The sequence below is a fragment of the Podarcis melisellensis genome, assembly GCF_964234715.1.
Source record: "Podarcis melisellensis genome assembly, chromosome: 9".
NCBI classification, from domain to species: domain Eukaryota; kingdom Metazoa; phylum Chordata; class Lepidosauria; order Squamata; family Lacertidae; genus Podarcis; species Podarcis melisellensis.
In genome coordinates, this window is record NC_138541.1 from 13,139,134 (window position 1) to 13,156,463 (window position 17,330).

The 17,330-nt window shown below is 45.3% G+C and overlaps 1 protein-coding gene across 1 annotated transcript; it reads right to left on the reverse strand.

Moving 5' to 3' along the window:
- Positions 1 to 93: 93 nt before the first annotated feature.
- Positions 94 to 15,292, reverse strand: LOC309377771 (placenta-specific gene 8 protein-like). Its single transcript, XM_081925505.1, has 5 exons — positions 15,135 to 15,292; positions 8,519 to 8,659; positions 5,914 to 6,038; positions 5,253 to 5,361; positions 94 to 243 (listed from the first exon to the last, which is right to left on the reverse strand). Exons 2-4 carry the CDS (start codon positions 8,628 to 8,630, stop codon positions 5,257 to 5,259), a joined length of 342 nt encoding a protein of 113 aa, XP_081781631.1. The 5' UTR covers positions 8,631 to 8,659; positions 15,135 to 15,292; the 3' UTR covers positions 94 to 243; positions 5,253 to 5,256.
- Between the last annotated feature and the right edge of the window lie 2,038 nt (positions 15,293 to 17,330).

Genomic DNA, 17,330 nt, shown 5'->3' on the forward strand with positions numbered 1-17,330 from the left:
TTATGCCTTTATTTAAAGTAATTCAGCAATCAGCCCCAAATTCTGGCAATTGGCCCAGAAATCTTCAAACCTCCCCACCCCCCTTAAAAACGAATAATAATTGTCTCGGCTGGATTTTTTCTGTTTAGATGACTACCAAGTTTTGAACACTGTACTGCAGCAGGGCGGAAATCTCAAACCAGGTTTTGAAATACATCAAGTTCAGGGACACACAAATATGCAGGTTAGTGAATGCAGGAACACCTAAAATAGGGCAAAAGGGATAAGAGTTATTTATAATGCTCCCAGGTAGATAACCAGTCAAATGGCGCAACATTAAGCACTTAAGCAATTGGATTGAAGCAAGCCTGAGGGACTGGAAGCAGCAACATAGGCCGACACTACCATTCTATGATTCTATGATGCTATCCCAGATCAAGGAAAGTAATAGTCCTCTTCTATTCTGCCTTGGTCAGACTATACCTGGAACACTGTGTCCAGTTCTGGGCACCACAATTTAAGAAGGCTATTGACAACCTGGAACATGTGCAGAGGAGCAGCAAGAATATTATTGGTACAAAAATGGAAGCAAGAAGAATTACTGACGAAAGAAGAATGGCAAATGAAATTAATGGACTATGCAGAATTAGATAAATTAACAGGAAGAATTCGAAACCTGCGGGATCAGAGATTCTTAGAGGACTGGAGTAAATATTTGAAAAGCAATTGTGATAAACAGATTGCGCTAGCAGGGCTACAAGAAGTTCTGTAAGGAGGATTTTGTGAAATTTTGCAAGGAAGACTTTGAAAAGAATGATTAGTTAAGGACAATTAAAAGTAATAGAGAAATTGAGAAATGAGGAACGAGTGATAAAGAATGGAAAATCTTCAGAGGTTGTTGACGGAAGTCTAAAATATTGCATAAGATAAGAAGTTATGTTAAAAGATTGGAACATTATATATATATATATATATATGCAGGTTTTGGTGTCCTCGGGTGTCTTCCCGTGTAAAAGTTGGGGTGTCTAGGCGACGTTTCGACGAGGTCTCACTCGTCATCTTCAGGCTGGTGCTTTCGGCTTCTTGTTACTGGAACAGAGCAGGATCTCAGTGTTTGAGTTCCTATAAATACTGTTGAGGGGGTGTGGTGTATAGCCTCCAATGTTCTGGGCAGAGAGGAAGTTCCCAGGCTAGTGTGCCTTTTCTTCTTTTGTTCCTTAATTACTTGAGGGATATCTTGGGTGATTTCTTGAGTGATATCCTGAGTACCACTTAGGTGGGTCATTAGGTGTGGATTAGTTGCTAAAGTCTTTGTGTCTTGACCTCTTGAACTTTGTGAAGAGTTTTTCTGAGAAGATGGCTGTACTGCACTTAGTTGTGCTCTGGCTTGGCTTCGTGTATAGGGGCGAGCTGTGGTTTTGTGGCCTGTGTCAGCCAGATCTGTGTAGGGATTGCAGGGGGGTGCAGCATCCGGAGGTGCCACCATGGTTTGGCTACTGGATGGTGTCTGTAATTTATCTGTGGAGAGGGTCTGGGTTTGGGTCTGGTGTGGTTGATTGGTGATGGCGTTCTGTGTGCCTCTGGATCTGGTGTCAGTTTTTGTGGGGAGGGCTAATTTCCAGATGTCTGGCAAGCGGGATGTGTCGTCACGCTTGTTCATGTTGTGAGGGTGTTTCTCTATCTCGATGGCTTCCATGATTATTCTCTTGTGGTGATGTTCCATGTTAAAGAGCAATTTGGAATCTGCAAAATTAATTTCGTGTCCTGTTTCTTTCATGTGTTGGAAAAGAGAGGAAGTTTTTTCTTCTTTTTTGACGGCATTCTTGTGTTCTGCGATACCCGTGAAAATCTACGAAAGCATATATATATATATATATATATATATATATATATATATATATATATATATATACACATATATACATACATATATATATAAAATGTGTAGAGGAGGGCAACCAAGATGATCAAGGGTCTGAAAACAAAGCCTTATGATAAACGACTTAAGGAGCTGGGTATGTTTAGCCTGGAAGAGAGGAGACTGAGAAGAGATGTGATAGCCATCTTCAAATATCTCAAGGGCTCTCACATGGAAGATGGAGCAAGCTTGGTTTCTCCTGCTCTTGAGGGTAGGACCCAAACCAACAGATCCAAACTACAAGAAAGGAGATTCAGACTAAACATCAGGAAGAACTTTATGACAGTAAGAGGTGTTTGATAGGTGAGAGATGATGGACTCTCCTTTGTTGGAGGTCTTTAAGCAGAGGTTGGGTGGCCATCTGCCATGGATGCTTTAGTTGAGATTTGGGGTTGGACTAAATGTCCCTTCCAGCTCTACATAGAGTCTATGACTCTATGATTCAAATGCTGGATGGAAGCTCTGCTTTCATGACAACCTGTAGTAGCTGCTGAAACTGTTGGCTCAGCACTGTGGTCCTTCATTAAGGGACCATAAGAAGTCAGACCACCAGTACATCCGGCTTGGTATTGTCTACACTGATGGGCAAAGTCTCTCCAGGATTTCAGGCAGGAGACATTCCCAGCCCTACCTTGAGATGTTGGGTGTTGAACCTGGGACCTTTTGCATGCAAAGTATCTGCTGTAGCACTGAGCTCGAGCTCTTGGGTAACATGGGAAGTGGTCCTTAGCAGCAGGGGTTCCCAGCTGTAAAATGGGACCTGTAGTGATGAACGAAGGGTTGTGACTCTGATGCTTTGGACCATGCTGAGCCAGGGCTGGGGCTTGAGCCTGAAGGGTCCTCACCTGTGCTGGATCCTCAGGTGCAGGCACCAGCTAGTCTGCTCTGGCCCCTGAGGTGATGGAGGACACATTGCCTGCAGGTGCTCCACTCTCAGCCCCGTCAGGGGAAGATGAGGTTGCCTCTGGGTCCGGCAACCCTCCAGCCTCTCCTGAGCTGCAGAGGCTCAGGGCAGAGAGGCAGAGGGAACTAAGTTCCTGCAGGAGGAGTGCTCGCCTCCAGGCCAGGAGAGGCGAGTCACTTGTGGACCGGGGCCACCCTATGCCTCGGGGCAGATAAAAGCAAGCCAGTCAGCCCCAGTCCCAGGTTGCGGGAGCAACATTGTTGGTAGCCTGTTCCTGCCGGCACCCTGTCCTGCTTTCCTGCCAGAGCTCCTGACCTCACCCTGCCTTGGACCCAGCTACAGCTTTAACAGACTGCCTCCCTACTGCACCCTCGACCTCGGCCTGGACTCGGACCTTGCCTCTCGTTAACCCTTGGGACCATCACACCCTAGGACCTACGTGCTCCTCCTCTGTGGAGGAGCCGGCCATTGCACACTTGCACATACAGAGGCAGGAAGCTGTGGCATGCAAGGTTCTGCCAGGTAGCTATCAGGCCAGACCTTGACTGAAAGCTACCTCTCATCTTCAGGGCCACACCTGACCACCCTGTTGCCTGTAGCCTAGTGGGAGGTCATCTGCCCTGCAGGCAGAAGGCCTCTGGTTCAATCCCTGGAGTCTCCAGGTAGGGCTAGGGATGTTGTCCAACTGGAACCCTAGAGAGCCACTGTCAGTTCTCAGGTAGATAGACCAAAGGTCTGACTTTGTCTAAGGTAGCTTCTGGCGTTTGGGGACCACAACTCCCATGAGGAGGGCCGCTGGGCTTGATGTTCCTCACCACTGTCTGCTCATAAGCATCCCACTGGGAGGGACTTATTCCCAGGTGAACAGGTACAGGGTTACAGCCCAAGGCAGTAATATGCCTTAACTGTTTGACACCTCAGCGCCCTTGACCTTAATGTATTGCGTGCTTGATAATATCTAGTAAATGTTTATTGAAAAAAGCAGAAGCGTTTGAAAAGTTCGCTGAGGAGAGAGGTGCGGCCTCACAAGCAGGGCAAAAATCCGCCGCCAGAAAGCTATAAAACTGAGGGGAGTGGAACCTACGTCAGTCTCATGAACCTGCTGAAAGGGGAAAAGTGGCTGAATGGAGTCCTGTCTCCCAGGCCTTCAGGACTCTCAGGACCTGCTCCCCATGTCCCCTCCACTCGCTGGCCTTGCTCCAGGCTCTCTTTAATGTTTTGGCCCACCTGCGATGCGTCCTTGAACCCTGATACTAATCTTGCTTGCAAGCATGGAGGATAAGAGAAGGGTGTGTGAGTTCTGGGTAGAAACTAGCCTGCTGGGCAAAGATCAAATGTGCATTAAGGTTACATAACGATAACGGGAATAAGCCATGGGGCATAAAGTGCACATAGGGTTTGAAAAGCGTGGGCTAACGATGGTGTCAGAGTTATTTTACATAATCTCGCATTCAATACTGTTTGCTCCAGCAAAGGTTTCGGGCTGCTGGTAATTTTTGCTGAAATCCTGTACAACAAATATTTGGGAGGGGCGGGTTGTCCCATTTTTATTGTGCTGAATAAAGCTAATTGGGATAGATAGTTCAGTCAGTAGAGCATGAGACTCTTCCAAGCTCCACATTGGGCCAAAGATTCCTGCATTGCAGGGGGTTGGACTAGATGACCATCGTGGTCCCTTCCAACTCTACAATTCCATGATTCTACGACCAGGCCAGTATCTGGCAATGGATCACAAGGCAATGTCATGAGTTACATAGCAGGGGACTTTTGCTTTGCAGAATTTCAAGGTGTCAGGGACCGTGCTGAGGAGGGCTGCACTGAGAAGGAATGGTGGGAGCCTCCCCTTCCCCCTGATCCAGATCCTGAATCTTTCCAGGAGCAGGAGGACAGTATAGATTTGGAACAGTGGTTTGCAGAGGGGCATAGTTCGGAAGGCAGAAGCTGGGAAATACTGGATGGGGAACAGCTAGCAGAAGAAACACTGGAAGAGAGAGTTAACAGATTCACAGTCTCTGGATAGTATCCTACTTCCCCAAAGTCCTGGAGAGCTCAGAAAGTGTCAGAACAGAAAGAACAGAGGTTCCAAGCTCAGATTACAAGATTTAGGAGTGATGTAAATTAACAGGGACGGAGTAGGGAGTGAGCTTAATTGGGAGCCCCGCCATTCTGGTTAGATGCTTTCTTTTGTCCTTTGCTGTGTTTATTAAAGAAATGAACTCATAAGAATTCTCTTTTGTTTGATCTGCTCATTTATGGAGGAGGAAGCCAATTCCCCAAAGCCTGACACAAGGCAGATATTTTGGGATACTGGGATTGGTCCCTCCTTAACTCTTCCCCGCTCCCCCAGTCATATTCTAAGGACAACAGAGAATGCACTGAAGAACAATGTCTTTTTACCACGCCTTCCATCCCACACCCCTGCTCCTAGGTTGTAAACCGGGAATCACAAACCTTTCTAGAATATCCCCAGCTGCTTCCTCCTGTTGATATCTCTCTTGAGCTGACAAAGATTGCAGGGAGCACAGAAAGTGGTGGTGAGGCAGTCGCTACAGATGGATCCCTGCAGAGAGTAAAAAAAAAAAGCAAAATTTCATAGCAGAAGACTGAATTGTATTTTGATAAGGGATGGATGGAACATTATGTTTCCAGTCTCTGCTGCTTTCCTTATTTTATTTATTTAAGATGTTATCTGCACAACACTTAATTGGGGAGTGTTTGTTGAGCAACCTAGAAACACGAAACACAAATATTATCCAGTAATTTAAAAGGTTAGGTCCCATTGCGAACGATTCTAGGGTTGTGGCGTTCATCTCGCTTTATTGGCCGAGGGAGCCGGCGTACAGCTTCCGAGTCATGTGGCCAGCATGACTAAGCCGCTTCTGGCGAAACCAGAGCAGTGCAGGGAAACCCCGTTTACCTTACTGCTGGAATGGTACCTATTTATCTACTTGCACTTTGACGTGCTTTTGAACTGCTAGGTGGGCAGGAGCTGGGACCAAACAACGGGAGCTCACTCCGTCACGGGGATTTGAACTGCCGACCTTCTGATCGGCAAGCCCTAGGCACTGTGGTTTAGACCACAGCGCCACCTGCGTCCTATCCAGTAATTTACCGGTATCCTAAACTGAGTCCGGTAGCGAGTCCTCATGGCGACGCAGGGTCCACAGCAACAGCATTCGTCCATGTCCTTGGCAACTTTGCATCCTAGGCAGAAGAAACAGAATGTTCCACACAGACCTAGAGAGAGGGGGGAATCAAACACAAAGGTTAGCATTTTCACACCCTCTAGTATTCACGCAGCCAATGGAATTTCACTGCTTGGTTTCAGAAGCATTTAGAGGCATGGTGTCTTGAGATGAAGAAACACTTTCAAAGAGAGGACCACGTCTCAGGGTTAGAGCATCTATCTTACATACAAAAGGCCTAAGGTCCAATCCTCAGTATCTCCAGCACGAGAATGGGAGTGCCCAGTGTCTGAAACCCTGGAAAGACACTGCCAATCATTGAAGACAAAAATGACTCAGGATAGGCAGTTCCCTAACTCACAAATTACTCTCCGGCTCCAATTGCTCTTGGGTCAACAATTCCTTGTGTTTTGGATTTCTTTCTGCAGTTACTACATGCAAGTGGAAATTATCAGTCATCACGGTGGGTTGGCCAAACTTGTTTGTGGGTTTGCAAAGACTCGCCGAAGGGTGTGTGCAATGCAACTCATAAGCACATAAGAGCCAAGGGCAGCAGAGGCTTAGATAAAAGGTAAAGACACATACATTCTGTTTTGTAAAAGTTCACTAAGCAAAAATTCATTTATCCAAACATGAGGAATTCGTACCCAAGCCTTGCTATACACACCACAGATTCAGATATCCAAACAGAAAAGCATTTTTACTTCCTCATTTGCATTTTGCTGGTTGGCTGAGGAATGGAGGGAGGGGGAACAATCAGATAAATCAGAGCATTTCCCCCTGTTTTCCTGGATTTTTCGGGGGAGGTGTCTTTGGGAGTAAAAATTCTATGGTCGGGACACATTAGAAATTTTCCAATAGGAATCACTGGAAATTATTGGCTTGTTATGTGAACACTTGCCCCTGTGAATGATTTCCATGGAACGCATGATGTCTGGATAGCAAAACCTATATTTTTATTATGTAGAATAATAATTAATCTCCCTGGGAGGGAAGGTCAGACCATATAGGCCACACCAGGGTCATCCTGTACAGCGATTCGTTTCTCCCCATATAAGTGAGATGCTGCCCTTCTCTCCTACAGGGACAAAAAAAGGGGACTACTTGGGGCCATTAATGGGGTGTGGTGCCATCTGATCTTATAATATGCTAGGGAGGAAATCTGTCAGCTGGACCTGGGCATCTTAAGACCTGCACTGCCAGAGCAGCCTTCAGTCACTAGTGGTTTTTCTGCAACACCATATTAATGGCCAGAGAAGCAATGGCGTAGCAAGGTCAGGTGGTACCCGGTCCAGAAATTTTCTTGTCACCCCCCCCCCACACACACACTGAAATTTTTGCCTGCAAAAATGGTTTGACTTTATTTCACATTTTGGGAGCCAGAGTTGTTGAGCTAATCTAGCGGGGATCGCGTGACTTTCGACGAGGAGTCTGCCTGCCGCCCTACAGGGGAGCCATTTTGGCAGTGGTAAGCCAAAGCACGCCAAGGCGTCTCTCACAGATGTTGAGAGCCACACAGCATTTTGTCACCCCCCCTCGGAGGTGACACCTGGGGCAGACCACACCCACCGCACCCACCTTGCTCCGCCCCTGCAGAGAAGGGGAATGCAGCTCCTCACCTCAGGTGGACCAAGTTCTCTGAGAAGCCAATGGGGGAACTGGCTGGCCTTGTACAAGTCTTGCTCCAGGGTTGGTTTCTCAGTCCACACAACTTTTCAGAGGAAGTAGTTATTCTAGAGACTGCTGTGCCTCTCCTCCCCTTCCTGAGACCTCCCTTTAAGCTGCCATGTGTCCCGCTTTACAGAATACAGTACTCTATTTGAAGGACTGCCAATCCAAATCCAATTTAAGGGCAAAGAACCCCAAGAAGAGATATCCGGGGCCTGGAAGGTGCCCAATAATTGACACCCCAAGTTGAGAGCACCTGGACTGCAAACGGAGCAGATACGGTCTTTGCCCAGTATACCTGAAGGAGCGTCTCCACCCCCATCGTCCAGCCCGGACACTGAGGTCCAGCTCCAAGGGCCTTCTGGCAGTTCCCTTGCTGCGAGAAGCAAGGTTAGATGGAACTAGGCAGAGGGCCTTCTCAGTAGTGGCGCCTGCCCTGTGGAACGCCCACCAATCAGATGTCAAGGAAATCAACAACTCTCTGACGTTTAGAAGACATCTGAAGGCAGCCCGATATAGGGAAGCTTTTAATGTTTGATGTTTCATTGTGTTTTTGTATATTCTGTTGGGGTGGCTGAGGAAAACCAGCCAGATGGGTGGGGTATAATTTTATTATTATTATTATTATTATTATTATTATTATTATTATTATTATTATACACAAGTGGCAGATGCTACACTTCTTCCCCTGCATGGAAAGCCCACCTTGCTATTTGAGAATGGTCACAGTAGTGTGTGATGGAACACTGAGAGATTGGCTTTTATAGAGAGAGGTTGACTGTTGTTTTATAGTACAGATAAACCGTGGCTGATGTCCAAAGTCCCACAACGCCATAAAACCCCAAATCTTTGAACTTCACTCACAGACACGACAGTCGCTGCCGCAGTCACAGAGGTCTGTCTGCCACTCAAAACTCCGCGTGGATGTGTGGCATTGTGGCTGGGTGGTGACCACAGGCCGATAAGTCATTTCCATTTTCACAAAGTCTGGTTAGATGTTGCTGTCTAGTGGAAGGGAAAAAATACATTGGTTTTGAGACTTTTAAAAGTGCAACTAGTCTCTGCATCATGCCCTTCAGCAAAACCTGCTGAGTAAATCATGAGATTAAGAGAAAGGAACATTTTCTAGATTAGTAAGTAGTTTAGGAGCAGAAAGCAGACATTAAGGGTGATTTCACAGTACAGTGAGGGAGGGAAGCGTATGGCTTTCCAGGTGCTGTTGAACTCCCATCAGATGTCAAAGAAATAAACAACTACCAGACATTTAGAAGACATCTGAAGGCAGCCCTGTTTAGGGAAGTTTTTAATTATTGATGTTTTAATGTATTTTGAATCTTTTGTTGGAAACCGCCCAGAATGTCTGGGGAAACCGAGCCAGATGGGTGGAGTATAAATAATAAATTATTATTATTAAAATTATGATTAACTAGAACTCCAGTTTGCTTAAAAATTAGGACGAAAGGAAATCCTGCTCCATTCGGATGATGATGATGAGATGGTCTTAACTTGGTATAAGGCAGTTTCCTATGTTCCTAAATCGGGAAGAATGCTCAGTAAACAGGTTGTCTGGATTGAAAGCAGCCTCAGGGCATAATCATGAAAAAAACCACAAATTTCATGACAAGAATTATTAATATTATTAGTAAAAAAACTAAAAAGCAAATGGCCAATATTGTCATTAGGGCTGGGGGATGTATTGATACATCGCCCAAAATTGGTTTGAAGTCCACATCATGGTAACAGTTTTGTAATATTCAACATGGCGATATATCATGAAATATCACGTGTGTCGTATGTAAAAAAATAAAATTGTGATGTGAGAAAAACCGTGAAGCCAACTCGTCACTTTTCTGAGGATTCCTCCTGGCCCTGTTGCTCTGTACAGTGGTACCTCGGGTTACAGACGCTTCAGGTTACAGACGCTTCAGGTTACAGACTCCACTAACCCAGAAATAGTGCCTCGGGTTAAGAACTTTGCTTCAGGATGAGAACAAAAATTGTGCTCTGGTGACGCAGTGGCAGCAGGAGGCCCCATTAGCTAAAGTGGTGCTTCAGGTTAAGAACACTTTCAGGTTAAGAACGGACCTCCGGAACGAATTAAGTTCTTAACCCGAGGTACCACTGTACCATAAAATATCAGTTGCAATATTATGTTAAAAGTAAGTGAAAATGTATCAGTTTCAGACCTCTAAGTGGGAGCAGTTCCCAGGAAATTACGCAGTTCGCCTCTACATACCGTAGTTGCATCTTTATTCTCAGACATTGTGATATATTGGTCAGAGCTGTAGCTAGATGATCTCGCGCCCCTGGCAGAACCACCCAGATTGCGCCCCCTAGCCATGGACAAATTAGCTCTTCTTTCTGCCTCTCCTCCAACTCAACCTCTCCCCCCCCCCCCCGGAACCAATCAATTCTTCACACACTTCACCTTGCAATGAATTCCGATTGAAGGAGGACACCAAGATGGGGAAGGTTGACCTAGATGACGCTATATAAGCATCTCCCCACTTATGCTTGAGTTATGTTCCGGGCCCCTGCCTGCGTGTGAAATCCCATAAAGTGGGAAGCACCCCACTTTAATAGGGAGAAGGGCATGGGAAGAGGAGCTCCACCCACCACTACGGATTATTTTTATGTGCAGTTGAAGATGTAGAAAGAGCACAAGGTGTGCTCTAGGGTACACTTGTAGTTCATGGACTCTTCCCTCGCACAGAGCGTGATGGTGAAGTCAAGTAAGTCTGGCCTATTTCCTGACATGAGCAGATCGTGTGCCCGGGGTGGAATGAGCCTCTGCATCTTCCTCTGCAACATGCAAAGATTGCACAACACCAGACAGAGCAGAACGGGAAGTATTCCCCAAAGGCAGAAAGTCTGGAAATCACGAGGAATCAAGGCTGTGATTGCATACACACTGAACCTTTAAGGCACATTCAAACCGTCAAAGAATTCTGGCACCACAGTTTACCTCTTAAAGGTAAAGGTAAAGGGACCCCTGACCATTAGGTCCAGTCGTGGCCAGCTCTGGGGTTGCGGTGCTCATCTCGCTTTATTGGCCGAGGGAGCCAGCATACAGCTTCCAGGTCATGTGGCCAGCATGACTAAGCCGCTTCTGGCGAACCAGAGCAGCACACGGAAATGCCGTTTACCTTCCCACCGGAGTGGTACCTATTTATCTACTTGCACTTTGACGTGCTTTCGAACTGCTAGGTTGACAGAATCAGGGACCAAGCAACAGGAGCTCACCCCATTGTGGGGATTCGAACCACCGACCTTCTGATCGGCAAGCCCTTGGCTCTGTGGTTTAACCCACAGCGCCACCTGCGTCCCTCCTCCTTTTTACCTCCTGCAGAACTGTATTTCCCAGCAACCCTTAACAAACCACAGTGCCTAGTATTCTTTGAGGGGGGTAATGTGCCCAGGATGCGTCGTGAAGATTTAGTGTGTACTCAGCTTGAGAGGGAGTGGGCATGTCCACTCCAGGTAAGCATCCCTTGAGCCTAGACCCACAGAGTTGTCTCCAGCTATCTGTGACTCATCAGTGAGATCCAGTGCCGGATTTAGGTATAAGCTAAACAAGCTATAGCTTAGGGCCCCACTCTCTTGGGGGTACCAAAAAAACCTAAAAGGAAAAAAAAACCTGGATGTACATTTCCAAAATAGAAGATAAAAAACAAAATAAAAGCTACACACAGCAAGAGTGTTCTGTTTTGTGTAGGCTCCTATGGTGTAAGTAATGGGCCCCGCCTGCTAGCCTGCTCCCTAAAATATCACTGGTTTGCTCATTTCTATATATATAAGGTGCCTACATTCTGCTATTTATAATTATTAGTTGTTTGCATCGTATATTTACACCTATCATTATTTCATGTAATAGCAAGTTTCTAGATACCAGATTATGGGTCTTTGTAAATTGTGTTTCTAAAGGAAATTTTGTTATTGCCAAATGCCAATGTGTTCACATTATTATGTTTGTTATAAATAAAAAATCATCTTAAGTTAGACCTCAGTAATTATTTCACTATTAATGTAAGGTAAAGGTAAAGGGACCCCTGGCCATTAGGTCCAGTTGTGGCTGACTCTGGGGTTGCAGCGCTCATCTCACTTTATTGGCTGAGGGAGCCGGCATACAGCTTCCGGGTCATGTGGCCAGCATGACTAAGCCGCTTCTGGTGAACCAGAGCAGCACACAGAAATACCATTTACCTTCCCGCTGGAGCGGTACCTATTTATCTACTTGCACTTTGACGTGCTTTCAAACTGCTAGGTTGGCAGGAGCAGGGACCGAGCAACAGGAGCTCATCCCGTCCCAGAGATTTGAACCGCTGACTATTAATGTACTTCTTCTTAATTGTATTTCACTATTAATATACTTCTTCTTAACTGTATTTCAGTTCAACAATTATTTTGATAAAATACATATTTTGTTACGTGCAAATGGCTTTAGATACATATTAGTCATGTCCATTGATTTCTATGGGTAGGACAAACATTGGGTGCCACCCTAAAAGCTGATGGGTAGATCATGGGTCGTGTTCAGGGCCAGCCAAAGCTATTTCACTACTTGGGGCAAGGCAGGGTCCCTTGCCAGTGCAGCCTGCAGTGCTGCCAGCATTTACTGACTTCAGGGACTGTGGAGACACCAGGCACATTTTGAAAAGCTTTGCTCAGCCTGCCAGCTGCTAGCAATGGCACCTTGAAACACATTCATTTTGGCAGCCTGGTCGTCCTTGGGATGACAGCAGGACGAAGGGATACACAATTTGCTGCCCTTCCTAGTCTGCCTCCTGAGACAGATAGCTTCATTTTGGCTCATGATAGGCTTAGTCCTAGTCATGTTTCACGTGGGAATGGTTACTTCCTTTTTCCCCTGAGCTATTTCTTCTGAAACAGCCAGTTTTCAGTTCCTTCTACCCAGCGTGGTTGGCACTCGCCAGGGCCATGGGAAATGGAAACCCCTGCTGCTGAAATGTTACCGAAACCACAAATCTGATTTGATAACCAAATCGTTCAGTGACCCGAAACCTTTCCGATCTGCAGATTTTGTGTGAGAATCAAGTGTCCCTGGCCATGCAAAGCAGGGCAGCTAACCGTCTCCAAACGTTTGGGTTGGTAGTGGTGCTGCCAAACTGAAAGTGAAGTTGAACATAAATTGCATTTTGATTTGTAGTCTCAGCAGGTTGCTTTTGATGAAGCTGACTGCAAGAAATCCAGCCAAGTTCTCTGTGTTCTCACATCCACACCATCCGTTTAAAGGCGTTTTATAGCAATCTAAGAGCCAGGGCTTCCCTCAAGGAATCCTGGGAACTGTCATTTGTTAAAGGTGCCTCAAAGGGGCATTCAAATATGTTACATTTGTAGTTGCCCTAAAAACAGACAAATGCTGCCATTTAGCACAACCCCAAAGTCTTCTGCCTTCCTCAAGCTACCTCTTGCTGCCTAATGTAGGACTAGTAGGACTAGTTCCGGCAATCTCTCTAATGGATATTGCCTGGACATTTGAAGAGCTTCAACCCACAACCATGAAGGCTAAATGTCTACTTTTGTTTCCACAGCTTCAGTGATAGTTGCTCACCTGCTTCCCCAACGAAGAGATTTCTGTATCCTCCCCTCCAAAGGATCCACACTATTCTCCCGACTGTAAAAATTTAAAACTAACTTTAATATTGACTTTTTATATTGTTGCAGTCTTCCCCGGGACCTTATGGTGAAGATCTGTTTAATGATAAAAATGATAAGAATTAAAATGGTCATTCTTATTTTCCAACTGGCTGATAATAAAAACTAGAAGCCTTGTATCTAGCATTGTTCAGTTATTCTAAGAAACAGTGCAGTTTTGAAAGTGCCAGTCCGCCATCTTGGTTTAAAATGGAATCCCACTGCAATCGAACACAGATGAAAACCTGCTCCCTGATCTCAGAACCACCATCCAAGATTTGGTTATGATATCTTAAGAGGTGTCCAAATGCAGAGCAGACAAAAAAACTTTTCAAAATGTATAATAGGTATATACCAACTGTCCAGTGTCTTGTGGACAGCTGCCTCCTGGCACCATCAGATCTGAAACAAATAATATTTTAAGCCACCACCCAAGTAGCCGATGGAAATCAATTTCATGGGATACAGTTATCATCAATTGCATATAGGGTACAATAGAGTCAATGAAGAAACATTTTAAGTCCCACTAATTTGAACAGAAGAGAGTTAAGCAGACACTTGACTCCTGCTAAAATTGTTGGGAATTGAAGATTGTAGCCCATGTTTTTCTTCTTGTTTCAAAGGACTAGGCAAATCCATGTCAAAACAATCAGCATGCAAGGCCTAGCACAGCCTACATTTTAGATGCCGGGAAACTCATGATGATTCACAGATAATGCAATGCAGAGTTCATTAGAGCTTTGATTTATTGTTCCAGTTTCCTTTGAAAGCTCCTGACGTGTCTCTCTTTGGAACATGAGGCGCATGCTTTGAAGGCAGGGCTTTATTTGTGCCTGGGTTCAATCCAAGCACCTGTTGTCCGTGCCAAGACACAACTCCAGAGCATGGAGAGTTGTTTAAGCAGTACATTTAAATTGGGTGGAACTGTAGCACAAGAAGAAGGTAGGCTTCCACAGATGAAATGAGAAGCTAAACACATTATGTCAAATTGTGGCATCATTCAGCATTAAGGACTCAGGCCACAAAGGTGAGAGAAAACAAATATAAAAAGCTCTGAGGTGTTCTGGAGACTTCTTTAGCAATGGTATGTTTGTGTATATACTCTCTCTCTCTCTCTCTCTCTCTCTCTCTCTCTCTCTCTCTCTCTCTCTCTCTCTCTGTGTGTGTGCATTTAAGACCCATTCATTAATGGGCCACTTGGCTGGAATTTTACGCACACTTAATTGAAACACCATGGGCCTTATTTCTGAAAAAACTTTTTCTTATTTGTAAACCGCCCTGGAATATTTTGATACAAGGTGGTACACAGTGAAAGCTGGTCCATTTACGCACTCAGGTCTACTCTTGGGCTCTCCCAACCTCCCTAACTTCAACTGTACCAGTCCCAATAGCCACATCAAACCCTGAAGTGTGCATCCCTTTTTTGGGATTACAACCCATTTTTTATTTTTTATTTTGGATTACAACCATTTGGGGGGGGGGGGAGGCTCCATTGGTGAAAGCGTGCCTGTTTTGGTTTACAACCAGACCTCCGGAACGGATTATGGTTGTAAACCAAGATAACACTGTAGATAGATAGATAGATAGATAGATAGATAGATAGATAGATAGATAGATGATAGATAGATGATAGATAGTAGATAGACAGGCAAAGGACTCACTTCCTAGTCATGACAAACAGCTTGTGCCCATTATTTTCCCCTCACACCATTTCTTTGTTGATATGAAAATTAAGCATTGGATTCAATTCCAGACTTTAGGAAAATCAGTTGGGAGCTTTCAAAAATCCCAAATTAATCAGGGAAAAAAGAAACTGTACACATACCCCTTTGCTGAATTATCCTGGATGGAGCGTTTTCTTTCCTTAGATGAAATTTAGCCAACACGTTTATTCTGCGTAGGGTGTTCACACCACAGCAAGGGAACACTGACACTCTCTGAGATTGTCGCTCGCTATTTATATTCAGGAAAATTAATTGTGGCTTACAATATTTGATCTGAACCTGATAGGGTGTAAAGACAGTCACTCGTTCTGCATGACAAATTAGTAAATTAGACGCCGGGGTTGCTGCTCTTGCACAAGTTGAGCATTGAAAAGGCTTGGTCTTTCCATAGTCACTACTGGATTACATACCGCTGGACTTAATGTGCTTCTATATATAGAGATGTAAAACCAGCATGCCTGCTATTGCGAGAAGTCCACTTTTAAATGAGCTAATCTGATTAATTGAAAATTAAAACGAGTTAGAATGACTAATTTGTTTTAATATATTTTCCCCAGCTGGGGTAAGGAGGCACATAGGAAAAGAATCTCATGCCAATTTTGGTAAAACAAGAGAACCTGGGGGACTTGTGGCTCTCCCCAAGTTGCTGAACTACAACTCCCATCAGCAGGAACCAACATGGCCAGTGGGCAGAGATGGTGGGAATTGTAGTACATCAACATCTGCAGGGTCAAGTGTTTTCCATACCTGCCCCCCAAAATATGAAAAGTGTGTGTGTGTGTGTGTGTGTGTGAGAGAGAGAGAGAGAGAGAGAGAGAGAGAACCCAAATTCAGGGGTGCGTTCCTGCGAGAAGCGTGGTTACAGGGAACCAGACATAGGGCCTTCTTGGTAGTGGGGCCCTCCCTGTGGAACACCCTCTCTTCTGATGTCAAGGAAATAAACAACATTCTGACTTTTAGAAGACATCTGAAGGCAGCCCTGTTTAGGGACATTTTTAAGAAGTGATGTTTTAGTATGTTGTGATATATGCTGTGAGCTGCCCCGAAGTGGCTGGGGAAACCCAGCCAGGTGGGCGGGGAATAATAATAATAATAATAATAATAATTTGGAAAGCTAGGCAAGGTCTGGTATGGTATCAAATTGGATAGGGGATTGCATGTTGAGATTCCTGCGTTGCAGAGGGTTGGACTACTTGACTCCTGGCGTCCTTTCCAACTCTTTGGTTCCAACTAAATTGTGTCAGTGGATTGAATGTGGCGATAGAGGTGATATTTAGCATTCAGGCTGTGTTGGGGTATATGGGGTATTAGAGGACGGGTAGTTCGTTCTCTGCCTTGTGGCTATACTCGTCCATGAGAAAGGCTTTGGGAGTAAACCCCAAGGAAAAAATCTGTACCCGCTGCCTTGCAGGACATCTTTGGAAGTTGAAAAGGCGAGGGGGTAAACTCTACACAAATCTGGAGTGGAGTCCCTAAGATGGTTGGTTGGATGGTAGGTCCATATATATACAGTCATACCTCATGTTATGTCCGCTTCATGTTACGTTATTTCAGGTTACGTCCTGCGGCGACCCGGAAGTACCAGAAAGGGTTACTTCCGGGTTTTGCTGCTTGCGGATACGCAGAAGCGCAAAATGACGTCATGCACATGCACAGAAGCGGCGAATCGCAACCTGCTCATGTGCAGACGCGCCGCTGCAGGTTGCGTACTTTTCATGTTGCGAACGGCCCTCTGGAACGGATCCCATTTGCAACCAGAGGTACCACTGTATTGGCCCATTCTGACCTTTCCCCCCCCAACAGTGACACAGACCATTCATAATGCAAGAATGGTGAGCAGGGCAGTGAGGTGGGGTAAGTGAAGACAAGCTACAACAATTACAGTGGTACCTTGGTTTAAGAACAGCTTAATTTATCAACAACTTGGCTTAAGAACGCTGCAAACCCGGAAGTAGGTGTTTTGGTTTGTGAACTTTGCCTTGGAAGCAGAACATGTTTCGCTTCCTGCTGTGTTCCATTTGTGATTTGAGTCCCCAGCTGCTATGGGAAAGCATGCCTTGGTTTAAGAATGCTTTGGTTTAAGAACAGACTTCCGGAACAGATTAAGTTCGTAAACCAAGGTACCACTGTAACTGTAACGTTGTTCACTGCTCCTGCTCGGGCTGTGCAGAAAAAGCATTTTGGTTCCTGACATCCATTCTGATCATGCAGATAAAATATAACAGATAGAATTCTAGAGGGTGTGGCATTAGTGTGTGAAAACAGTCAAGATCCAAGGATCCTCAGGCATGCACCTC